The 26,902-nt window shown below is 33.7% G+C and overlaps 1 protein-coding gene across 7 annotated transcripts; it reads left to right on the plus strand.

Moving 5' to 3' along the window:
- The first annotated feature begins 4,960 nt into the window (after nucleotides 1-4,960).
- LOC116340942 (serine/threonine-protein phosphatase 6 regulatory ankyrin repeat subunit A) lies at nucleotides 4,961-26,519 on the plus strand. 7 transcript variants are annotated; one of them, XM_031767708.1, is made up of 23 exons: nucleotides 4,961-5,479; nucleotides 6,728-6,829; nucleotides 10,191-10,292; nucleotides 11,967-12,083; nucleotides 15,535-15,627; nucleotides 15,737-15,977; nucleotides 16,108-16,376; nucleotides 16,793-17,095; nucleotides 17,202-18,300; nucleotides 18,448-18,776; nucleotides 18,865-19,062; nucleotides 19,145-19,176; nucleotides 19,251-19,557; nucleotides 19,627-19,833; nucleotides 19,936-20,128; nucleotides 20,260-20,445; nucleotides 20,528-20,842; nucleotides 21,123-21,230; nucleotides 22,086-22,297; nucleotides 24,631-24,759; nucleotides 24,882-25,011; nucleotides 26,078-26,355; nucleotides 26,419-26,519. In XM_031767708.1, exons 1-22 carry the CDS (start codon nucleotides 5,096-5,098, stop codon nucleotides 26,344-26,346), a joined length of 5,325 nt encoding a protein of 1,774 aa, XP_031623568.1. In that variant the 5' UTR covers nucleotides 4,961-5,095; the 3' UTR covers nucleotides 26,347-26,355; nucleotides 26,419-26,519. The 7 variants fall into 7 exon arrangements, 6 of the variants coding, with proteins under 6 accessions (XP_031623568.1, XP_031623567.1, XP_031623570.1 ...); XM_031767707.1 differs by having other exon boundaries at nucleotides 26,078-26,513; XM_031767710.1 differs by having other exon boundaries at nucleotides 24,882-24,990; nucleotides 26,078-26,513.
- Nucleotides 26,520-26,902: the final 383 nt, after the last annotated feature.

The following is a 26,902-nucleotide window of genomic DNA, read 5'->3' on the forward strand; positions in this document are numbered from 1 at the left end:
ACTGATTTACTTGCAACGACAGAATGTTTGGGTATTTTTTCTTTCTCTTTTTCTTTCTACCTTGTTTCGATCACTTAAAATCATACAGACATGAGCCATCAAAATATTTACTACTCTTCCCTCTTATTTGGCTTTTGAGTGTTGTTTTTTTTGTCGTTGTTTTTGTTTTCGTATTTTGTACGTTCCGTTCGGTTTCTCAAGAATCGGTTTTGTCGTCATCATAGCGTTAGCTTTGTGAATGTTTACTGCACATCATCGTTGTGTTATGTTCAGTCTATCGATGCTCACTGAACTGGTTACACAAACTCTCAGTTTCTTAATTCCATTCGATTGCATTTAAACAAAAAGTCGTTTGTTTACAAAGTGAAATTTTCCTTTAAAAGCATCAACTTTCCAAAATAAATAGAAAAAAAAAATAAGTGAAAAAAAAAATTCAGAGGGAACTTTCCCAGTGTTTGAATAGTATTTAATTGGAAGGGACGATTTTGAATATAACAATAGACAAGAAAGCCCATTTTAATTGAATCATAAACAAATTGTATACAATGAGAAACGGAAACGACAACCGATTAAGTCAAAGTCTTGACACAATACCAGAAGAGGGAAATGATTTGCCTCGCATTAGTGAGCTTATACCAAAGTCACCTGAAACTCGGAAACGGGAACAAGAGTATTTGCAACAATTTGAATCGCATAAGCAACACATCAAGGATTTCTACGAAATGTTCATCATGCAACGCAATCTAAAACGAATTTGCCTCAACGATCATTATTCAGCGGGAAATTACGCAGACTATAGAAATGTGAATCGATCTCGTCCAACATCGTCGCCTACAATGTCGACTTGACTAGTTGATAAATATATCCAAACATAGTTTTTTTTTTGGTGCGTCGCAGTGTTGTTTTTTGTTTTTCTCAATAAATGTGTGGTGCCATTTCACTTCATTTACATAATTATTGTTAAAGCAATATAGTGTCGTTGCTTTACTACGCCAGCGATTTATGAATTAAAATGACTCATTTGCTGATTGTACGAAATCAACGTAAACACCAGTGGTTTTGAAGAGAGAAAAAAAAAACATTCATCGCAGTAGAATTCGCGTGAATTTGAAACATCACGTTCCCTGAATTTGAAACGTAATTGATCAACTGGCTTTCGATATCGACTCATCATTCGATGTGACAAATTTGGTGATAGCGGAAAACAACAACAATATCTTGTCCAAATTCAGCCGGAGTCTCTGTTATTATCAGTATTGGCATCGTACTCATTTTTATCGCTTACATATCATACTATATCGATTAGACAAGGTCACGACGTCGTTATAGTTTCTCGAATTAAAAATATAACATACAAAAGAAATTGTTCACATTTTTTTTCTATGAAAAAGCAAGACCTTACCAATTGTCGTTTTAAGTCAACACATATACCAAATATTCGGATGTACATAGTTGTTAAAAAGTTTTAGGCATTACGTGTAAACATAAACTTGTTTTTTTTTAGTATAGACGACATAAACTATGAGCAATCAATTTTTATTGAACACTTTTTGTTTTGTTGTTAAGACAGTTTTTTGTTTGTGTTTTATACCCTTTTCACCTTTATAAATAAAAACAAATACTTTATTACTGTTATATAATTTTGGTTTAATTTAGAAATAAAGAATATTTTTGAAGAAGAACAAACTTTTTTTGACTGGTATTCATTTTTATGTAGCTCTTTTTTTTAGCTCGGACACATTTCAGAAGCAATTTGATCTTCTCGATATTGTTGTTAAACCGTTCCCACCTGTGGATAAGTATTTTTAGAACATCCCAAAAATGTGATCATGAAAATGAAGGATCACAAAAGAGTTTAAAAAAAATCAAAATCTAATTTCATACAATGTCAGACGAAAATAACCGAAATTGGACAATTTTTCATCATCATTACCATACTTTATTCTATATTTATCTATCTTTTTTGGTGTATCGTATACATTTTTCATTATACAGTAGCTATTCTTTCTATTTTTCGTAAGTATAAATCGATTTTGTATATAGGTTTTGTATTCGTTATCTGCTAAGATCTTTGATCAAGTCACGATTGTAAAAGGATATTTTCGTGAACTCAATAGAAATGTTTCAATTAGACTTCTTCTAATAATATTGTTTCAAACAATGCTCTTGCCATAGAAAAGACCTTCTTAGTTAGGATATTTTTGGACTCTTTCTATCATGTGTCTTATAATCTGTGCCACACTTTTTTCATCCGAAAACATGAAATGAAATTCAGTAGAGTAAAATGATTACGTGATGTAGATTGTTTATTCTGAAAATCTTTTGAAATTGAACTAAACATTGAGCCAATATCCCCATTGTTTGGTGAAATAACTGTCTCTATTATTTGTTCACTTGGAGCATATGAAAATATGAATAAATGTCAACAAATCACAACGAAAATTTCATAAAATGGAAGTGTAAGATGGAAAATTCTCCATGTAAACTACATTGTACATTTTTCTGTGCTTTAAATGTTCTTCTTTGCCAAGGTATTTTCTTACGCCTAATCAGTTCTGCTCGAATACCAACGCCGACCGGAAGTTGCGTGTTCGCGGACAATGCACGCAATCACTGTTGTACACTGGTAAATAAAATGAAGTTTGCCTGAAAAAATGTGCCAAAATAAAAAGTGATCAATGGTGTACGTAAGCTACATGCTGTTAGGCAATAGTGATATGCCACGACTTGGACTTACTGCAGAGATGTGACTATTGGAACTAATCACACCACAGATAAGACTTTCTGTTTCTCAGAAAAGGATTCAGTTGAAAAAATCTTGGAATATTTCGACCCGAAGTTGGAATCTATTTTATCAAAGACAAAAAAAAATCCGAGTTTTTCTTTGTAAAACAAACGAAGCTAATAAAAATATAGTTTTATCAATCGTTAAATTCGTTGGGTAAATAGAAACACTTGAATTGAATGACGACGCATTCCCTCTCTATTCTCATATTATGGAATCGATTATACAAAAATGGTGAAACTAACGGCTTTCTCTCACTGTTTTTTTCAAAGCACTTGATACAGTGTGTCCGTTCAGATAGGCATTTAAAAAAACGCCTTGCAGTATTCCATTTGTATGGTGTGGCCAAAAAGGCTATGAATACTGCGAATGAAGTATATATTCAAGTTCGGACTAGGCGAAAAATTTGCAATATACATAGACGTATAGCAAACGATTTATAAAGAAAGGCATAATGAAAGAGACCTTGTGTTTTGTATATTACATTCTATTCGATTTGATTGTTATTATTATTGTAGTGTTTGTAGTGAAATTGCGCAAGTCAAACACTGAAGAAACGGATCAACCGTCTTCATGGTAATTTAAACGATAAAAAAACTCATATAGGTTCACTTGCCGCTCCGCAAACAAAATACACTAGAACAGGGACCGTTCCGTGATTTTCTTTTTCGCTTAATTCCTTTTTCTTTGTTTTGCCATTGCTCAGCCATTCCTAAGTAGAGGTGTGCTTATTCATTGGGATTTTGAACGCGCGTTTTTGGCGTCAAACACCACACAGTTTTCATTTCTTACATACATATATTCACCCAGTTAACCTGGTTTCAGCTGGTGAGATTGAAAAGAAAGCATTTTCGTCCATTGAGAATCATACGAATACGAATCGTGAGACGGTTTAAACGTGAAAAGTGTAATGGATTTAACGAGAGTGAAAATCAAATAGCAACCAGCGAATCACAAGTAACCATGAACGCTAAACATTTTCAGTTTTGGGAACAGAAAGCAAAAGTTTCAACAATATTTTTGTAGGAAAAATAATATTTTCGACATTTTTAAAAGGATTTTTTTTGAATATTTTATTAGAGATAAAATTTGATTAGAATTTTAAGGAAGCAAATGTTGAAACTTATGAGAGAGTTGATTAAATGGAATTTAAGCAAAAAAAAACATCAATAAAAAGTGGTAAGAATTTAATTTAAAAAAACTGATTTGTTCACGATGTGTTGTTGTGCGATTTATTTTTTCAATATTCGATCAAAATGTAGAGTTTTACGTAATGAGTAAACTAAGTGCCTTAAAAATCCAATAAAATGTATCACTATTAGGATTTTCATTATTTATTTTATTTATTTATTTATTCACCGTCTGATCACAGACTGAATTTATCACACAATTTATACAATAATCCTTCACAATGAAACACCACCCGATCGAATATCCAGCTACCAGCCTTTTCGACTTCGGAGTAGCAGATATCGATTGTGTTCACTGTTTTTATTTCTATATAATACATTATGTTGGAAGTTAAATTTTTCAATGGTCAAATATCACATTTTCCAATTTGACAATATTGTTTCTAAAAATGTGTCTTGATGCCGATTCTAAAAATGTTTCTCTTTTCAAGTTTAAGTTTCTACAAGCTACGTAAAACGGCTGATTATGTGCATAATCCGACGAAAATGCCCTAACTCTAATCAGTTCTGAATTTCTCAAATTTCTTTGGTTTTCGTCATATTGCAGTCTTGTATATACAATTTTATTTCTAAGTGAACTAGACACTATTTTACCCAAAAGGAGATCATAAATTAAAAATACAGAGGCATTTATACGCCGTCTCCAAAGCGGTTGAATATTTAACACATTACATCTAAACTGATACGGTGGCAACACAAAATTTTCATCTCTCTGGTAAACAAATCTCAATGTCCATATCACAAAATCTTTTTGAATTGACTCTATTTTATTGGAATGGATACGGTGGTATGGTTGCCATACAATACTCGCGTACTCTAACTTTGATCTTACTAGTGCACAGTATAACATTTTTGCAGATTCAATCGTGAACTTATTCTTTAATGTGCGTTTAATAAAACCCATTGCCCCATGTGCACTGGCTGTAATCGCGTCGATGTGATTGACAAATGTCAGCTTCGTGTCAAATTGGAATGCAATTGATTCAGTGAAAATGTGAAAGATATGTGAAAAAGTTCCAGATTAAACGACAAATAAAAAAGAGTTCGAGTGTGAAGAAAAGTTTCGTTTCGATTGAAGTGTATATAAGTGATGAAAAAAGTAGTGGGTTGAAGTGGAATTATGTCGAAACCGAATCCAAAGCGTGCAGCAAAATCGTCTTCACGAAAAGCAGCCCGTGAAGCCGACCACGATGAATCAACCGATCGAACAACAAGTCGATCGGCCAATCCGAGTGCGTCTCGAACAGCTGCTGATGATCCAAAAGATGAAACTGCCAATGGAGAGAAAAAAGATGGAAAAACTGATGATGCGACGACCGCACCGTCGGAAAAGCCAAAGCCTCAAAGTGCTGGAGCCATAATACGCGATGCAGGCCAAAAATTACTTAGTTTAACGATGAAACAAGAATGGACATCGATCGATACAGTTTTGAAACAACTCGAAAAAATCGTTGCTGCTGGAGGAGGTGAAAATGTGGCACCACTGGCTGGCGTTGCGGATCCGGTGAGTATTTAATCACCGTTGCTATATGTGTCCTTTTAAACGGAAACAACTTATTTTGATTGAATAAATAATATTTTTGTGTGTCATAATTGGATTAAATAACATTTTCGGGGCATATTTTTTTCTTCAACGTATGTGGTCGGCGAGTGGTTGATTCAAGGCGAAACAGAGCGAACAAAAAAAAAACATATTTATAAATGAAATTTTGCATATTCATACACGAACATAAAGATTTGTACCGGAAACTGTAGTTTATTTAGGAACGCGTACAAGCCATTTCTGCAAAGTTCATACCGTTGATATTATTGTGCTAGTGTATTGATTCTAATAAGTATACTGGTCAACTTAAACGCTCATAATTGCTGGCAATGTGACAAAACCTGAAGACCTTAGCGAAAGTGCATTCGGTATCGGTCGTTTCTACGGAATTTATAGGTTCAATATCCTCAGCCTTTGAACCACCACACCAAGTATAACTCGGCACTATTTATAACCATTAAATGCAAAATAATAGTCGCAATCTAAATAGAAAATGATGAATTTAAAACTACAAAATAGGTCAACAATCTTATGCGTCATTTATGTAGACATTTTGAATTGCAATTTTAATTTAAAAATAATTTCTTTATATCAATCGAAAAAATCATTTCTAAGCCGTTCCATTTTGTGAGAGTACTTCGTCTCACACAATTACTGCCTTAACGATATGTTGGTTGTGTTTTGTTCGTTTTGTATCAAATGTTAACCTCAAGCCGCGCATAGACAGACGAAAGAACTTAAGAATAAAGGGAAAGCAACGAACGGAAGAACACTGCAAACATAGTAAAATACATACCATCATTTGGTTTCAACTTATTCTATGACCAACTGTATCACGATAACCCAAATTCCAACGTATTACATCGGTCGGTCGGTCGATTTGGTTGCTGCTTTTGTGAAAAATGGCCTGTCGACAACAAAACGCAAACTGTTCGCTATGCAGAAGTTATATTTTAGTTCAGGCCATAGGCAAATTTTCATCCATTTTTCCAGTAAAATGACTTACCTTTGGCCGAACAATGAGCATTTTGCTTGGCATTATGCTTCTTTGGAATGACAATTGGATTTGAGGATGGTCATTCAGTTTTTGTTTTAAAAATGTTTTTGAACTTTGAGAATTATCTTTAGTTTTTCTCTTTTTCCATACATGGAACAAAATTAAATATCAAATATTATTCAAACGATTTGCAATTCATTTCAAATTTGCAGATATCTGGAATGACTCCTTTAATGTATGCTGTTAAAGACAATCGGACATCGTACTTGGATCGTTTAATTGACTTGGGATCAGATGTTTGCGCACGCAACAATGTATGTTTGTATAATACACATTTTTCATCATTTGATTTATTTATTTTTCTTATCACACAGTCGCAAAATCAGTCATGCATTTTTCAATGGTTCATGGACAACACATTTCTTAGATTTTCTTTCATTTTCAAACTCACCGATTCATTAAAAGTGTCTGAGACTAGTTATGTTTCTTTTTTATTTTTCTGAATTGGTTCATTATCGATTCATATCGGCGGGTATTTGTTTTTCAAAAATGACTTTGATTTCAAACACAAAACAATACTGGATTTCACCGTGACTTTTTCACTTGGTTATGAAAAGTCATCCGCTTTGCGACGAAGCAAAGGAAAGGCGATAAGAGTAATTAAATCCAAAACGCTTCACGCGCTCCAATTTTTCGGCGAATTTCTTCTGTTTCTTATTCCGAAGGGGGTCGTTATTGTGTGCGATTGTAATCATGTAACGCATTTTGTCGCGTCTCGAGCAATAAAAAAACTCAAAAAAACCTAAAAAGACCCTGACCCACTTATATATTTCAAAAACTACCAGCACATGAAATCAAATGAAATTTGGAAATGAAAACTAACCGAAAAATGAAATCGCGTCCAGCTTTTGTTGTAATCTATAGTATGCAAATCACTCTGACATATTCGTGGTGGAAACATAACGAATTTGCCAATATTTCGTTCATTTGCGACGCGGCTGGATTTTATATTTTCACGCGTTGTTCTTCAATTGGAAAAAATGCAAACAGGTGTCGATTGCTTTTGTTTTCTTACCCTCAATCCATTCGTAGCGCGCTCAATAAATAAACAGAGAGTTGAGTGCGATTCAGATTCGTTCGTTCGACTCACATTTTATAGACTTATAGTAATATGTAATTAGCTTTTAGTCACATATTTCATAAGAAAAAAGAAAACTCGGAGCAAAGAAAGAGAGTGATTATTGTATTGACCCATGTTCATATAGAATTTGACCCATTTTTTGCACGCGCCATTTCATTCTTTCGTATAATTTATTTATGTTTCTTTTAATGATTTTTCAGCAACTTTCACTGAATGAAACGCAAACGAAATTTATTTTATTTTGTTTTTGATTTCATTTCATTTAAACACTTTGTGTATTATGTGTGTTGCGCAAGTTATTTTATGACACATGTTCGAAGGTATTGACGTCATAAACGTGCTTGCGACATGAATTTTTTGACATTCAATTCGTTTTTTTCTTGTTTAAATATGCATCAGAAATAGAATGAATGGTCAAGATAACTGAAGCCAGGAAGCATGTTTTAATTGTTGCGTTTTGCATTTTTTTTTTTAATTTATTTTTGGAATTTTGTTCAGTGGCGCACGTTTGGAAAGGAAGCCTTCGAAGTGTTCGGAGTCAAAGGTTAAAACGTAAATTACTATGCACAACATGACTTCGTTTCTATTATATTGTCTGATAAGAAGTGTAGTTTCAGCTTAAAATGCTTCAGTAATTGAAATGTTTGGCGATATAACTACATTTTTTAGCTAGTAGATTTGAGATAAAACTTAAAATCATGAGCGTGTCATGATCAAATCAGCCCGACCAGAGTACGACGATAATTTTCACCTTGAATAGTAATTGCGAAATTAGCTCTGGCCAACATTTTGTGCGATTGACCAGCACAGTGCCTGGCGATGTTTAGGAAAATGAATCAAGGTTATGGTTGCAATTGCAAATGCATTTTGACTCTCACACATTTTATTTCTGTTTTGCGTGGCTCATGTTCAATGAGCTATCAAAATTAAAATCATTTGCAATTTTTCACAAATCAACTTAATTGAAAAAAGATTGGCGGTTCCGCCATTTTTATTGCACAAGGAAAATGATTAAAATAAAAAAAAAACCACACATTTCTCAGACTTAATTCGAAAATAATGGACTCTAATCACATTATGTGTGTTCCTTGAGTGTATGGAACTACCCACAATAGGAAAGGGAGAAAAAAACCTTGTTAAAGGGATTTTGAATTCACATGAATTCCCTAAAAAACATTCAATTCATTTATCATACAAATAACAAATAAATATAACCGCTACCCTCAATGTGAATCGACTGAATTCAACAAATAAATATAGACATGCCATTTTATGAAAATATTCAAAAAGGAAACATTCGCGTGAATCGTAAAACAACAACAACGCAGCTCAGGTTTATTTTCTTCATTCTTCGACGGTTTTATTAGAAGTTTTATGTTTATAGCGAGCCTAATTACAAGCTTGTGTATCATAACATTGCGATGTCCGTTCCACATCAATTAAAAACGTGCATATTAATAATATGCGGCAATGAAATACATGAATGGAATTATACCGTTTTCATGGTATGTGTGCCATTTAACGCAAGAACACTTCAATTATTTCCCGCATTGCTTTTTTATCGTTAAATTTCTTGACTACTGCTGAAGAATGTACATGAATATTTATTACTTGAGATCGCTTGAAAGGATCAAAAAGCAAAATAGAAATAAAATTAATGAACATATGATGAGTTGGAATTTTCAAACACTCATTTTGAACTTAATGGAGGTATATTGGGCGTGCAAAAATGTGTTTGTGTGGAGGTAAAAGAATATTTTTGTTTTGATGAAAACTTAACGAAAATCTTTGTTGTAACTTTGAAAATCGATGTGGTTTTTTGATGATGGAAATGATTTATGGATCAAATGTTGCTTATGAAGAAAAGCAAACCTTTGAAAAACTTATAAACATTATAAGTCACTTTGAACTGGACAAAAGCACTGATTCGAATGAATTATTTCTTACGATAATTCGTGGAGTCAGTGAAACGAAAAAAAGCAATCAAAAACTATTGTTTTAAGTGAGTTTCTATCGAATATTTGTCATAACTTAATTATTAAAACTAAACGCGTACACTAGATTCCACGAACTTCTTTGACTTACAAAGACCTGTTTGAAATGACTAATGATCGTGATCATACCACCAAAAATCGATATCAAAAAAGCTGAATTTCTGAGGCTAAATGTGACCACGAGATGCAATATTTTACCTGAAACAATTTTTTTGTATAGCATAGCAACCGAATTTAGATAGTATCGGTAGTAAAGGCTCCAATACAACAATCGCGTCTCTGCCCAATTATTAGCTCTATTAGTAATTTAAGTTGTAGAAAAATTCATCAAAATATGTTTGGAATAAATTTCATTTATCATAACATCACTATTTTTGGGACCATTTCATTCTATTTGGACATTGTTGAACGAGAAATATTGTGCATCTACTGAGGTTATACAGCAGCGCTTGATAATATGCACCTAGAAAAATCTAGTTTTATTTGTAAATTCCTCTGAATTAATGATATTAAAGTTTGTGTAATCTTCTTTCTTTGCAGGATCATTACAATGTTTTACATGTTGGAGCGATGTATTCAAGAGAAGATGTCGTGAAATTATTGTTGAATAAACGTGGCGTCGATCCATTTTCGACTGGTGGAGTAAGTATACATTTACAAACACAGTCGAATCGATATTCATTGTCTGATGAAACGGCAATATACTCAAAGAATGTAGTGTTTTTTTTTTTGTTCAATGAACTCGAAATTTACATGCCATTCATTGATTGCAAGAGGCAACTACAACATTCATATAAACGAAAAACAACTGCGGAATATACGTTCTGTTTTCTTTTTTCGGTAGCAAAGTCAGAATGAGCAAAGTTAAAAACAATCTTGCTTCGCCAATTTCTACCATAGTAACACCCTAATATTTATACGTCGAAACGTAATTTATGTGTTTACATTCCATAATCCATTTTTGGATATTCCAATGCATATATGCGAGTCGAAGCACAAAATGTATGCCGTTTGTGTGTGTTTCAGTTCTTGGATAAACAGTTGCTATCATATGCATTGAACTCTTCAACACTTATTAGGCCATCCAACGATGATCGTTCTTTTTCGATTCCAAAAGTACACATTAGAGAGTTTTCCACATAAATTCTTATGATATTGCATGCTTTTTTAATTTATTCGAAGGAATAATCAAAAGGAATTTTGCGCTTATTGGTTTATAATCTCAATGAATTCTGATTTAAAACATCGATTGCGTGCTCGATGTTTTCAGCAATAAATGTAATTAAATTTTGCAGCTCATTACGATACATTTTTCTGTTGCAATTCAAGTGAACAACGGAAGTGTTTGCAAATGAAATTGATTGTAAATTCAATGTTTCCGTGATTTTTCAAAGGAATTTCTTCAATTTTTTTTCTCTAATGTTCATAATGTATTGCTCAAATTGATTTCGGAATACTTTTCGGTTAATCACCATACATCAGAATGCATAGTTCGTACTTTGAACTTTGCTTCGATGCACACATGCTGTCTGATTTGCGAAAATTTATTAGCCATTTCGGTAAACCATCAAGAGCGTAATATCGCGAATAAAAGCCGCAAAACTGTCGCTGAAACTCAACTAATATATCAATTTTCTTGCGTTGATCATGAAAATAAATTCGCTTTTGCATTTTGTTATTGTTTGGCATTTGACGGAGATGCGTTTCCAACCACTATTACAACCAACTTTGATAGTAACCTCCACACCATCGCATAAAGTTGTATACGAAGAAGAAGAAGAAGAAGAAAAAGAAGAAAAACGTTTGCGCGCCAAAAGTGGCACGTGAATTAATGTATTAATATGGTGAAAGTGTGTCTTTGGCGCATTAAACACGTATTTGTTTAATGTAGAAGTTTGAGCGACACATACAATAAAATACATATATCTATGTGAATATTTATCACGAAATCGAAATCGTTACATATACGCGGTGTTACTGTAACTGTCATATGCTTTTTCACATAATATGAAATAAGCAATTGTTCATCGAAAATTATGTTCAGCATTTAGTTTTGATTTTCATTTGACGCTTTACACTTGCTCAATCAAACGAATGGAATACAAACGATTCGTTTCGAAGCGATTTTCTTTGGATAGTTCATCAGTAAATGAATTTAAAAGCAAAATAACAGCAATATTTGAAATTACATTTCTGTTATAAAAAGCATAATTTGATTTGCACATATTTAGTCAACGGATTAGAATCTAACAGAAAATTTAGCGGTCACACAATTTTTACTTAAAAAAAATCATTAATTTTAATGTAAACTTTCAGCCAAAACAACAAACGGCCATTCACATCGTGTCCAGTCGGCAGACAGCAACAGCGACAAGTATTTTACGAGTGCTTTTGGCCTCAGCTGGCAAAGATATACGTTTAAAATCCGACGGCGTAAGTATACAGCTTTAAGTCTTTATTTGGTCAAATTAAATGGGATTTTATGTGTGTTTTTTTTTTAACATGACACAAGTGTTGCTCCAAATTAAAAAAGTTTGATGCAGTGATACAAAGTTAATGGTGGCAAAGTTAATCGAAAGTCTGACAGGTGATTAACAATTGTTCGCAGGCCATATTTCATGTCGAAATCCGATTTCATCGCAGTTGTTTTTTGTTTTATTTCATACACTCCATATCAACCGAATTGAAATAGTACACGAAAGTGAAAACTTAATTAAGCTTCGCACCAAACTGATTCTCTTGAGAACGTGACAAGAACGGTGTAAGGAATTTTCAAAAAATAAAGAAGAAAAAAAGTATGTCAGCAAAAAAAAAAAAAACAAAACGAAAGAAGGCACGTAAAATGTTGTGGCTTTATTTATTTTATATGGATTATTATGAATTATTTGTCTCTGTCGCTCTCGTTCCCTCTTATCCTTCAATTGAAAACTGTCAGTGCTGATTTCTCTTGAACAAAGTGCGAATAATAAACAAATGAATGGCATGGCACACATGCAAATGTTTCTTTTTTTGCTCTTCGATTTAAAGAGCGTCGCGTATCAAAAACTATTTCGTTGCATAAACAGCTCGATGTGAATTTGCTAATGGCACCATATCAGTACAAGACACATTTAATACAATATTCTCCTTCTTCGTCTTCAATGTTGACGAAACGCATTGTCGTTCATTCGACACGATTTGCATGTCATATAGTTATAACATTTATTATGTTGATTGTTTCAACGGCTTTTTTTTCTTCGTATTTCAATCTCTTTAAATTGTAATACATTGTTGAATCTAAGCCAATTTCAGTGCAAAATCAGCCACCACTTCGATTTGATCAAATAACAACCCACAAAAACAAATCTATTGACGAAAAAAATGGGAATTATGAACTCGATTTATTCGATATCACGTCGCAAAGTATAAAATTAGGCGAAAAATTGCATTTGGACTATGATTAAAATGTGTTTACAAATGCTTGGAAAATGTGCTTGATCCACAAATTTCCACACACAACAAAAAAAAAATACGAAAGTTTCATTTGCATTCTTGTTTCGGTGAAAATGTTTGGTGGTTACGATGTATGGTTGAACTCGAAATATTTTGTATACCGCTTAACAGTAACCCAATTTCAATAAAAATTCATCCAGAATTCAAGTCAATCCAAACGAAAATGTCGATGGGAAACGCTTTGAGACTCCCAGTTGAATTACATTTGGGAGCTTGAATGTGTTCCGTGATAGAGAATATGGCTCAAACCATACATTATATTAATTCGTTTCGATATATTGTTAACAATTTTATGTCTTTGTATTCGCAAGTGCCTGGTACGAAGTGTGGATTTTATTTGGGTGCAAACAAAATTCTAATCGTATTTCGACAGACAAACATGCACACACTTCTTGATCCTTTTCTCTCTTTCTCGTACTTTCTGTCTCTCTGTCTGTCTCATAAAATCGAATTGAGAACCAATTGTAGTGAGCACGCATGGTGTTGGTGTCTTGATTTGTAACTTTCTCGTGAATTTCAACGGTTTAAAATTGACTCTGATTGGTATATTGTATATATTTTGGTTTTCTTTTGCAATCAGTCGAGAGAAAAAAAAACTTTTCAATTCTAAGGTCTATGCCAAGAATCCCAACGTGTATGTTTATTGAAAATGCACGTGTTTATTATTATAGATTTGAATTTAATTTCAAGAAGGAAAACAATGAATAAAGTCAATATTTCAATGTGAAATTGTTTGAATTCGGTTACAGGGAAGCGCCGCGAAATTAGGTCACAATAGAATGATTTCGAAACAATAATAATTTATTCCAATTTTTTGGCTGTTTGCATTGATTCACCCTGTTTTAGATTTGTGTGTGTGTGAGTTTGTGTTCGATTCAAATCGCTCCCACTTCTTCTTCTCGCTATTCGCGTTTTTGGTTTGCTATCGTTTTTTTATCATTGAATTGCCTAGCACTTAACTCGCAAAGTTTCGAGTTAGATCAATAAATAATAGAATTCATCCTAATCGATTCACTCAGTATTACGTTTTTTTTTTTCAAATGCAAATGAAAATAAAATACAAATCATAGAAATCGAAAATATTGTGATTCGAACATCTAATAGTCAATGTATAGTGTAACATAAGAGAACTTTGGTTTATATATATAAAAAATTGGTTTCGTTAAGCAACTGTTAACATTAAGAGCAATAAAGAATGAGAAATAATTTACCTCATTTATATTTTTGACGTGTGCAGCCATTTGATTTACATTGATCTATTACACCAAATGTCAAACGAAGCAGAAAATCCATAAAATTACTACTCATTCCTTTGACGCCGATGTAAATATAGGCGATTTATTATCCAGACACTTTTTGTTCGTATTCGTCAGTTTGATGGTTGAAAAGAAGTTTGTTAAAAAGACAGAACAAAATAACAAGTTCAGACGCAGAGAGTGATCTACGCACCATCGTTCCAATTCCAAGTGTTTATTTTGCCACAAAACGGTTCCAATCAATTTGGCAGCAACACTTTTTTCAGCTCCTTTGCTAAAGTTGGTTTTTTCTATATATATTTAGTTTTGCAAAGCTTAATACACGTACAATTGAAGTCAATAAAAAAAAGTAACAACAAAAAGGGTCTTCGTCTGCCACCATGCCATGCTTTCACAAGTGATAGCAACCAAACGAACAGAAAAAATATTGCGATAGACAAAACGTGAATGATGATTAACTGAATATTGTTAGAAGCTATTTTCGGTTACGTTTTCAATTGGCTTAGCTGAGCGATAGTTTTTTCTTTTTTTTTTGCATGAGGTAAAATTATGAAAAAAAAAAAACAGATTGATAGAAATTGGTGTGTGTATGTTGTGTATAACAACGTTTGAATATATTTTTGTTGTTCATTTATTTTGACGGGTCTGGATAAACAAAATTTTCAATCAGATTGGAAGACAGTTGAAAAATGTAGCTTAGCGTGAATAGTTGTGTTGCGTTTCACAACACAATTTATATAGATAAAAGATAGCATATCGTAAAAACTAGTTTTAAAATGTCAAAGAGAACAGCGAATTCGCGTCAGAGCATATCAAGTGGAATATCGATACCTGCATCAGTTGAAAATGTTACAACTTTTGAGGAATATTTAACATTGGCCCAAGATCAACCAATGTCATCTGAACAGCACACATCTCAACCACCACAACCACCACCACCAGCTAAAGAGGCGCCAAAAAAATCCTCAAAATATGGCATTCATATTCAACGAAATAAAGAAGCTGTTAAAAAGCATTCCAATAACTTTGTCGAACTGAACAAACAAAAACTGGAGCAACCAAAATACGAACCGCCCGTTGTTGTTCGTACACCAAGTTCGTGGCGTAATTTAATAAAAGGTGTTCTTGATTTACAGCGTGGCAAAATACCATTATTACTGGCTGTTGAAGCTGGTAACCAGTCTATGGTTCGCGAATTATTATCAGCACAAACTGCAGAACAACTGCAAGTGAGTTTTTCCAATATCGAATCGGTGTTGTTACTTCGATTTTCATTGTTATTGTTTGGTTTTGTCTGAATATGAATATTGAATGCATTCATTCTGATTTATTTGATAGGCATCGACTGAAAATGGTGATACAGCCTTGCACTTGGCCACTAGGCGACGTGATATCGATATGGTACGCATTCTGGTCGATTACGGTGCAAATGTTGATATGCAAAATGGTGAAGGTCAAACGGCGCTTCACATTTGTGCGGCCGAAGGTGATGAGGCATTGTTGAAGTACTTTTACGGCGTGCGTGCGTCAGCATCAATCACCGATAACATGGATCGTACACCGATGCATGTAGCAGCAGGTTTCTATCGTCTTTTCAAAATTAATTATCCGTGACTTTTAATTATTCCGTGGTTCTTTTTATAAATATCTTTTCAATTCTGTGACCCGTTTATCTTGTTTTTGTTAACCGATTATGTTGATTGTTATAGAAAATGGGCACGCAAATGTGATTGAAATATTGGCCGATAAATTCAAAGCATCGATTTGGGAACGAACGAAGGACGGTAGCACATTGATGCACATAGCATCGCTTAATGGACATGCAGAATGCGCAACGATGCTGTTTAAGAAAGGCGTTTATCTACATATGCCAAATAAAAGAGGTGCACGTAGCATACACACGGCCGCTCGATACGGTCATATCGGAATCATAAACACATTAATTCAACGAGGTGAAAGAGTCGATGTCACAACCAATGTAAGTTGCACAAGATATTACAAATCGATTATATTTGACGAATTTCGAATTAGTTTCATTTCAATTGTTCCCCTTTGTTCTTTTCGTTTCATTTTATATTGCTTTTGTTGCCATCGTTTTTTGTTCGAAAAACAATAGTTTTTATGACTTTTTTCGAATTTGAAACGTTAAAGCAGCTATGTAACTCAGACTGTTTTTTTTCTCAATCTCAAAATATTTTGTCTTTTTTTTCACTCGGGTAATCGAACGTTTAATAAAAAATAAAAAAATGTTGAAGGTTGACAATAATATTAGAATAAAGAATATCAAAGAATGTGGAATGGATGTCAATACAATGGAATTCAAATTTACAACAATTTTTATTCCAGATTACGTTTTGAAACATAGTTTTAATGGGAAAATCTAACTTTTTTTAGGATAATTACACAGCGCTTCACATAGCTGTCGAGTCAGGTAAACCAGCTGTGGTTGAAACCCTGTTGGGATATGGTGCCGATTTGCATGTTCGTGGCGGGAAACTACGTGAAACGCCATTACATATTGCAAGTAGAGTTAAGGACGGTGATCGATGTGCGTTAATGCTTTTAAAATCTGGTGGTGGACCCAATCTGGCGACCGACGATGGCCAAACTCCGGTTCATGTTGCTTCAAAAAATGGAAATTTACAAACTCTAATTTTGCTACTGGAAGACGGTGGCGATGCTATGTGTAAATCTAATGTTAGTAAATGGACGACAATCCTATTTAAGACTACAACATTTCTAATCTTTTTCACTTTTAATCGATGAAAATTATATTCGTTTTATTTTTCTTTCACATATCTAGAATGGTGAGACGCCATTGCATTTAGCGTGTCGTGCGTGTCAATTGGAGATTGTACAGCAATTAATCGATGGTGTAAAAGAAAAACACGGTGCCGAAGTATTAGAAACTTATATAAATACATTGAATGAAGATGGAGCAACAGCAATGCACTATATTTGTAATGTGCCAACGGATGAAGTTGAATTTCCCGATGCCGATAAGGAAATCGTTCGTTTGTTACTGCAAAATGGAGCGGATGTTTCGTTGCAAACAAAACAAACGATGGAAACCTGTTTTCATTATTTAGCCAAGACTGGAAATAATGACATTTTTACCGAAATGCTGCAACATATGACACCGGCCGATATTCAAAAAGAATTAAATCGACAATCATCAATTGGTTGGACGCCACTGTTGATTGCATGTAATCAGGGTCATATGGATCTTGTAAATAATATGCTTGCAAATCATGCTCGTGTTGATGTATTCGACATTGAGGGTCGTTCGGCACTGCATTTGGCGGCTGAACATGGATTCATTCAGGTGTGTGATGCATTGCTTACGAATAAAGCGTTCATTAATTCAAAATCTCGAGTCGGTCGAACGGCTCTTCACTATGCCGCAATGAATGGCTACAAAGATTTGGTGAAATTTTTGATCCGCGATCATAATGCAGTTATCGATATTTTGACATTGCGAAAACAAACACCGTTGCATTTGGCAAGTCAGAACGGACAATTGGAAACGTGCATGTTATTGTTAGAGCTTGGTGCAAGCATTGATGCCACCGATGATTTGGGACAGAAACCAATTCATGCTGCTGCACAAAATAATTTTTCGGATGTGGTGAAATTGTTTTTGCAACAGCATCCAAGTTTAGTAAATGCCACAAGTAAAGACGGTAATACTTGTGCGCATATTGCTGCAATGCAAGGTTCAGTGAAAGTGATTGAAGAGCTCATGAAATTCGATCGACAAGGTGTTATCAATGCAAGAAACAAACTAACCGATGCAACACCACTTCAGTTGGCCTGCGAAGGTGGTCATGTGGATGTGGTAAAAGCTTTGGTTCGAGCAGGAGCTTCAGCAACCGACGAAAATAAAACTGGTTTTACAGCAGGTTATTAATTTTACACATACTATTTTTTACACAAAAAAAAATAACATTTTGAACGTTTGAAGAGATTTCAATCAAAATTAGGGTTACCTTCCATACAAAATTTTCAATTTTTGGCTCCCATACAAAAATCCAAATTTTTTTTTACAGTACATTTGGCTGCACAAAATGGACATAATGGTGTACTCGAAGTGATGAGAAGCACAAATTCTTTGCGAATTTCAAGTAAAAAACTTGGACTGACGCCAATTCATGTTGCCGCGTACTTTGGACAATCAGATACGGTGCGTGAATTATTGGGAAATGTGCCAGCTACAGTAAAATCAGAGACCCCAAGTGGACAATCATTGGTGCCTGAATTGGGATTAGAATCAGGAATGACACCGTTGCATTTGGCCGCGTATTCCGGGAACGAAAATGTGGTGCGCCTTTTATTGAATTCAGCCGGTGTACAAGTCGATGCTGCCACCACTGAAAATGTAGGTCACAGAAAATTTTGAAAAATACCTTTTTTTCTTAAAGAAATATCAATCTGAACGTTTTTCTTTTATTTCGTGTTCATTGCAGGGTTTTAACCCCTTACACTTAGCTTGCTTCGGTGGTCACATGAGCGTTGTTGGTTTGTTGTTAAGTCGTTCTGCAGAATTGCTTCAAAGCTGTGATCGTTATGGAAAAACGGGTCTTCACATTGCTGCAATGCACGGTCACTATCAAATGGTGGAAATTTTATTGGGCCAAGGAGCTGAAATTAATGCAGCTGATAAGGTGCTTCTATTTATTCAAAAATTTGTAGCATTGAAAAATAAATTCCTAAATTAATTGTTATTAATAATCTTTAAAAAAAAAGAATGGATGGACACCGTTGCATTGCGCAGCCAAGTAAGTACAAACACTTGTATTCTGTTTTTTTTTCTCATTAAATAATAACAATGTGTAAATGTTTTTTTTTAAAGAGCCGGTCATTTGGATGTAGTTCGTTTGCTGTGTGAATCGGGAGCATCGCCAAAAAACGAAACTAATTATGGTTGTGCGCCGATATGGTTTGCAGCGTCTGAAGGACATAACAATGTATTCAAATACCTGATGCACAAAGAACACGATACATATGCACTTATGGAAGACAAACGCTTCGTTTACAACTTAATGGTTGTGTCGAAAAATCACAACAATAAACCGATTGAAGAATTTGTTCTCGTCTCTCCAGCGCCCGTCGATACAGCTGCCAAATTATCAAATATTTACATCGTTCTTTCCACAAAAGTACTTAAAAATTCCTCTTTGAATACGGACTCAGTGACCGTGAAATTAATGTGATGTCTCGTTTTGTAGGAAAAAGAACGAGCAAAAGACTTAATTAATGCTGGTAAACAGTGTGAGGCAATGGCTACAGAATTACTGGCATTAGCAGCTGGTGCCGACTCAGCCGGACGAATTTTAACTGCCACTGATCGAAAAAATACTGAATTTCTAGATGTACTCATCGAAAATGAACAAAAAGAAGTGATCGCACACACAGTTGTTCAACGTTATCTTCAGGTTAAAAAAAAAATTCCAACCCTTTCGTCTTAACCAGAAAAATAAATATAAACAAAACAAAAACAATCAGTTGCCATACATTCCGATCCTTATCAATTGCAGGAATTATGGCACGGCGTACTGAATTGGTCTGGCATTAAATTGGGTTTACTGTTGCTTGCGTTCATTATATGCCCGCCAGTCTGGGTCATTTTTACACTTCCATTAGGTCATAAATATAGCAAAGTACCGATCATAAAATTTATGTCATATTTAACATCGCATTTTTATTTAATGCTTTTACTCATGTTTACGGGTAAGTTTGCATTTATATTACACGGATATTATTGAATCATTATTATTTAAAGCCAATATTTGTAATCGTTACTTTTCATTCGATTTTTTTTTCACTTGATTTTGTTTTAACTTGATTTTATAACCGCACAGCTATTATCCCGCCCTATCCGGTCGTTCGACCTGGTCTATTTCCATATTGGTATGAATGGGTGCTTCTTGTTATGTTATCCGGTTTATTGTTATTTGAGTTAACGAATCCGAGCGATAAGTCTGGTTTGGGTTTCATCAAATTGCTTGTACTATTACTGGGAATGGCCGGAGTTGGCGTTCATGTTGGTAAATATTCTTTTTAATTCAAATTTTATCGTTTGAAATAATTGTATTTTCTGTCGAATTGCATTTTTCTGTCCAATTAAAGCTTCAATGTTTTTTGTGAAAATTGAATATTGGCCAACGGTGATGTACTGTCGAAATCAGTGCTTTGCCCTATCGTTTCTGTTGGCGTGTGTACAAATCTTGGATTTCTTGTCATTCCATCACTTATTCGGACCATGGGCAATTATCATTGGCGATTTAATGAAGGATTTGGGTCGATTTTTGGTTGTATTAGCAATTTTCGTATTTGGTTTTTCGATGCACATAGTCGCGCTGAATCAACCATTCAAAAACTTTACACCGGAAGAAGTTCGTGGTTTGGGCAAAAGAACACGCAAAGCGCACCTCTTCAGTGAAGGTAAGTTATCAGTGAAAAAATGTGATTAGCCAATAATTTTATTCAAGATCTGACATAAAGCGTAACATTTAAATAATTAATAAATGTAAAAATTATTTGATGAGCGAAACCCTTAAGTTACATCAACGTCTGGTAAACGCGTGCACATTTCATGCAGCCACATAAGCTACACGTTAACAAAATCGATTTACCTATGTGCAAAAAGAGAAAACAAAGTAGTTCATTGATCACGTATGATATCATAGTTTTAACCTTTGACATTGATTTGCATTTCATGTAGAAGATTTCGACGTTGAGTCGATTGAAAATACGACAATACGTACGATTCGTCAAATTCAACAGGATACATCGGGACGGTTAAACAAACGTCATAAACATTCTCCAGATCGTAAGTTGATTTAAATTCAATTGTGTTTCACGTAGATTGTACGATATGTTGTCGATACATTTTACTTTCTATCTCTGTGTAATGCGAGGCGTTCCGAACTAACCAACAGAAAAAAATTGTGTGTCTTCGTTAAATCCAATCCATTTGTGTTGTCTTTTCCTCCCCGTTACAGTGTTCAACGTGTGTTCTACCATAATTTTTCTTTATTTCATTATTCAAATATGCGTAAACAAAAAAGCAAATAAAAAACATTGGATAACATTTTTAGTTAAATCTAAAAATAAAGTTTTACGCTTCTCAAATATATATATATATATCTATATGTGTGTGGATTCGTATAGTTTCATTGCTCTTGAAAGTGAAAACTGTTATTGTTATTGTTCATAGTTGTTATTGTTGTCGTGTGTTCATATAGTTTGTTGCACGAAAGCTCCATATCATATATCCGTTCGTATGCTTTAATGTGAAACGTCTTAAATCGATTGTCTCGTTTACGATACATCAAACGCATGTTAAACGCTACTATGTGTTCGCCGTCATTGTCATCGTCTATTCGTTTTCTCCCCAAAAAAAAACACTGTTGTTGTTGTTGTTTTTGTATGTTCCTTTAGCAAAATCGATCGCCTCGCATCTATTTATGATCACAATAGTTCAACTATGTATAATGAAACACCAAAGGTCGGAAAAAATGCATGGTAAAAAAAATCCCGACTATCTCTATAACCACGCACCCTGAACTAGATCATCGTTGGTTTTTACGACCGAAATAAGTATTCATTTCAATTATTTATCTTCTTTAATCGTGTTTTCAACGTTCACACACACAATATAAAACGACAACGCACACAAATAAAGAACCAATGACACCATTTGTCGCATTCGAGCGCTTATTTTTCGCTGTATTCGGTCAAACAACGAACGATGATATCAATCCAATGCCAAAGCTGCGACCAGAGTGGACTCAGGGTTTCTTTAAAATAATTTTTGGCTCATATTTGCTTGTGTCAGTGATTGTATTAATCAATCTATTGATTGCCATGATGTCGGATACATATCAACGCATCCAGGTGATTTAAGCATTTCAACCAGTACAATTTTTACTCATCAACTGTCTTCTCCTCTCTCCCCCCTCTTCTTTCCCTCTATCATCCCATCTATTCTCATTTTATTCCCAATTTGTTCTGTGTTCGTCTTGTCTTACTGTTATTCATATTTCGTTTTCTTCTTTCAAATCATTTCTTCTTATTATTATTATTACTTCTTTAATAATTTGTGTGCTGTCCCCATCATTTTGTGTTTTTTATTTTCTGTATCCTTTTCGTCCCAAATGTCTTCTTTTTTTTCGTTTCGTTTATGTGTTTGCAGTACGCATGAATCCAATAGTGTCATTCGAATTGCTGTTTTTTGCTGTGTTCGGTCAAACAACCACCGAACAAACGCAAGTCGATAAAATGGGTAACGCGAATATTAAAGACCGTAAACAGCCAATGGAAACGGATTATTTGTTTAAAATTGTCTTTGGCATATACATGTTGGTGTCAGTTGTTGTACTTATCAATCTACTGATTGCTATGATGTCTGATACTTACCAAAGAATTCAGGTATTTTGTTCATCTCTGCTTGCTTTAAAAAAAAAAAAAAAAACGAACAACCAAATCAACTAGAAAAAAAAACAATCTATCTAACAATCAAGCAGTAATCAATCACCGAAATCACTTCTTCTATTTTTGATCTCTACTACTCTACCTAATGTTAACCTCTTCGTAGAATTAAAACACGCAATATTTTCCATCGATTTTTTTAACAGTTTTTTAAAACGCTGGCCATTTGTACAAAAAAAACACACCTGTTAAAACGTTTTTTTTTTTAGTTTTGATCTTAACAACTAGTATTTTTTTGAACATAAACTCGTAAATTTTTGGCTTTGATTTTTTGAAATTGCCTAATTCATTGCCTAATTTACTTCTATGAAAAAAAAGATTTGTAAATATATCTTAAAAACACTTAAATTTGGTGCAAAATGGTTAGGCATTTTAATTAAACAAATATTTTAGGTTTTAGTACCTATCAACTGCTTCACACCTTCTGAATCTAATAGATTTATAGTGCGTCTTGTAAATAACGCCGTATAATTTTGAATCGACTGCAATTAACAACAACTAACCACCCATTTTTAAAAAACAAATACACTTTTGATAGAATTTTTGTAATTTGAACTAATTTTTATGCAACATTGAATGAAATTGAATGAACATTTTTTTCTGATTACCACTGAAAATCAGACACATTGGCAGACTGTATAATACACTTACCTAACTGCTTTACTCAAAATGAAACATTTTATAAGAGAGAAACGAAAATCACAACCAATTTTTTTTATATACTAGAAACGTTTGGGGTTTAATTTATACAAAACGCAGACGTAATCATGTATATTGTAAATAATGCAACAATAAAAACTACAACACAAATTAAGTAAATGTAGACAACATTTACAAAGACAAAAGACAACATTCGCAGAATGAAATCATGTGGATACATACATTTCGGACAAATGCCAAATAAAAACAGCATAGCAAGATGCAGCAATGTACGATAATACACAGAATCGTCGTAATCGATGGATGTCAATTTGGATCTACAGATTTTATTCACTATTTTGATGAATAACAATCGATCCAATTTTTACTATTTGAAAAATTGGCTTTTACATTTGTGAAAAGCCAACACCAATTGAAACGATAAATTTTTGCTTAACTATTTTGGTTCGCACTTTATTTTTTATTGGAGATGCAAAAATGTTCATTGTTGGATTGTCACAGATTTGTAACAGCCAATAAATGAATAGTGAAAATAATTAGCTCTGTGTACAAAAAACATTATTGGGCATTCAAGCCTCGATATAGAATGAACTTAGAGCGAAACAAAAAAAAAATATTTTATCTGTGTTGTCAGTGTTGTCTTAAATAATTTTGCTACTTGTAATACGTCCTCAGCATGTTGGCGTTTGTTCCCTTTGCTGTTTACATTTATCACACGCAATATTTACATGGTCTCACTTTCGCTTTTCTTTCAATTTTAAATCATTAAAATGATCAATGGCATAAGTTGGTAAAAAATTTCTTACACATTCTCACTTCCTGTACACTTCTGTATTGCTTGTTTTTATATTTCAAAGAAACACATGACTTTTTCGGCACATGAATTTTGCACATTATTTTGAAAATTCACCTCACAACTTTGTATTTTGCATCTTCAAATCAAATTTATGTGTATATTTTTGTTCAGTTCAATTCTGTGTATTCAATCCCTTTGTGTATACAATTAATTAATTAAAACATTATCAATCATTTAAAATCAATGTATTGTATTAAAAAATGTTGACGTAAAATTATAATAGGCACAATCCGATATCGAATGGAAGTTTGGGTTGTCAAAACTAATTCGAAATATGCATCGAACGACAACGGCTCCGTCGCCACTCAACTTAATCACCACTTGGTTTATGTGGCTTTTGAATGCATGCAAGGTAAACTTATGAATGCAAATGCTCTTCTCTGCCATGTGTAACGTCCCGATATCTGTCAAAACTTTAAAACTTTTGCTAAACGAATTTCTGTTCATTTGAAATTTTCATGAATAAAAACGCAGGCCAAATTCAAGAAGAAAAAGAAGCAGAGCTTGGTTAACATGATGGGAATTCGGGCAGCATCACCTAGGACCAAAGCAGGTGCTAAATGGCTGTCTAAAGTAAAGAAAGGTGGTCAGGTCGCTCCAAAAGGTTTGCATTGCGCATGCGCTTGTTATTGTGTATCATAGTTTTGTAGTTTAATATGTAATCTATATTCATTTTTTATGACTTAGTTTTGTGACGTGACCTTGTTTTCGTCATAATTCTTCATTTGTATATCGTAAGACCGTATTTATTATGAAATTGAAAAATGTGGAAATTCATCAGTAAAAGTCTTTGGTGGGATACGTGAACCATTTTCATAAAATTTAACTTTAATTTGGCTTGGAGGATCAGTAAAATCCACATTTTTCAAAAAAAAAAAAAAAAAAAAAAAAATCAGCCTTTTCGTACAGTAATTTGAAAAACCTGCATAGAAAGGCACACATCCTTACTATTCAAATGATTAGTGTAGTGCATTCACAACCCCCCAATTGTCCAGTATCTCGTAATCATCGTAAGCGTTTCACACTTCGTATTGTAATTTATTTTAATATTTGTTTCATCCTTTGTCCAGCCGTCAGTTGTTCTGGTTTTTCTTCATTTTATTATAACACTCATTTAACTCGCCATTTGTGTAGTAATCTTTATTAATTTTATCGAACAAATTGACTGATCATTAGTTTGATTATAGCGTATGTGGAGCACAATCTTAGAACGGTTTGTGTTATAGTATACTTGCAGCCTGCTATTATCGCAAGACAAGACTTACAACATACTTTTCTTTACTTTAAACAATCAATGGAAATTCAAGCGTAAAACCGACAATATTCGAAACCAAAGCCAATTTCAAGTGAATGAAATACCGATCAATTTTTTTTTACATAAAAAACATTCTCTCATAAAATTACAATTTTGGAAGTCGCTATTTTTTTTTTTTCAAATTCATAAACAACGTTTTTGCATGTGTTGAATTTATCATACTATGACAAATAGGTTGGAATCAAGCATGAAAAGTCTAGTAAAAAATAGCGATTTCGATGAACCAAAATAGGATTTAGATGGTTCATCTCCAAGTTAAGTCTCTCTTCTAAATGAATGAGAGAAGAGAGTTTAATCAAAACAAATGCATTAAATTACGTTTCAAATCAATAAAAACATTTTCATTTTCAACCAGATTCCGTTGCTCTATCGGTGGTGCACTTGTCACCGCTTGGATCACAGTTGAGTTTTGCACAGCATGCAGGTACGCGCATTGAAAATGTCGTGGATTGGGATGCAATTGCCAAAAAGTATCGCTTACTATTTGGAGGTGAACCTGAAGAGACCGGTTCGGTGCACACCGAATCCGATAATCAATCAAATGCATCGGGAGATGCGGCACAACATAATGCACCGGCAGCACCACCAGTCGGCAATAATACAGCTGCCATGAATCAAGTCTAAATTGTAAATGTAATATAAAATAGCCTCATCCATGATTTCGAACGGAGGAATTAACACAACCTTTTCTCTTAGTCAAGGAGTTTAAGGAGTTTTAAAGAAGAGATTTAAGCATTTTATAGTGGAAAAAAATGTGGGATTCATTGGAAAATACAATCAATGTGTATAAAGTGTACGATTAAATCTGTATGATTAAATAAAATAATACGTTTTCATTTTGCGATTCAACGTATTTTGACTTGTAATTATACTCGAAATAAACAAATCAATTTTAAGCAAATAAAATTGTCCTTTCATTTCGGTATCGAAAACTTTACTTTACTTTAGAGAGGGGTATATCAATTATGTATTGTCGCACGTTGAACTTCAAAGTTTCCAAAGCTCCTTCATTGTGGTGGCTTGAAGTTATATGTATAATGCATGTTTGCATTGCTAAAGTACATATGAAAGAATTTTGCATTTGTCGGCTTTTATTCGGTTTGAGCATTTCACTAGATGGTGTTTGAAAAGGGTAAGTAAGTAACTCAAATGAAATATTTAAACAACAAGACTCTTCCCC

The sequence above is a fragment of the Contarinia nasturtii genome, unplaced genomic scaffold (genome assembly GCF_009176525.2).
Source record: "Contarinia nasturtii isolate CC-2019 unplaced genomic scaffold, AAFC_CNas_1.1 Cnas_scaffold_695, whole genome shotgun sequence".
Lineage (NCBI taxonomy): Eukaryota > Metazoa > Arthropoda > Insecta > Diptera > Cecidomyiidae > Contarinia > Contarinia nasturtii.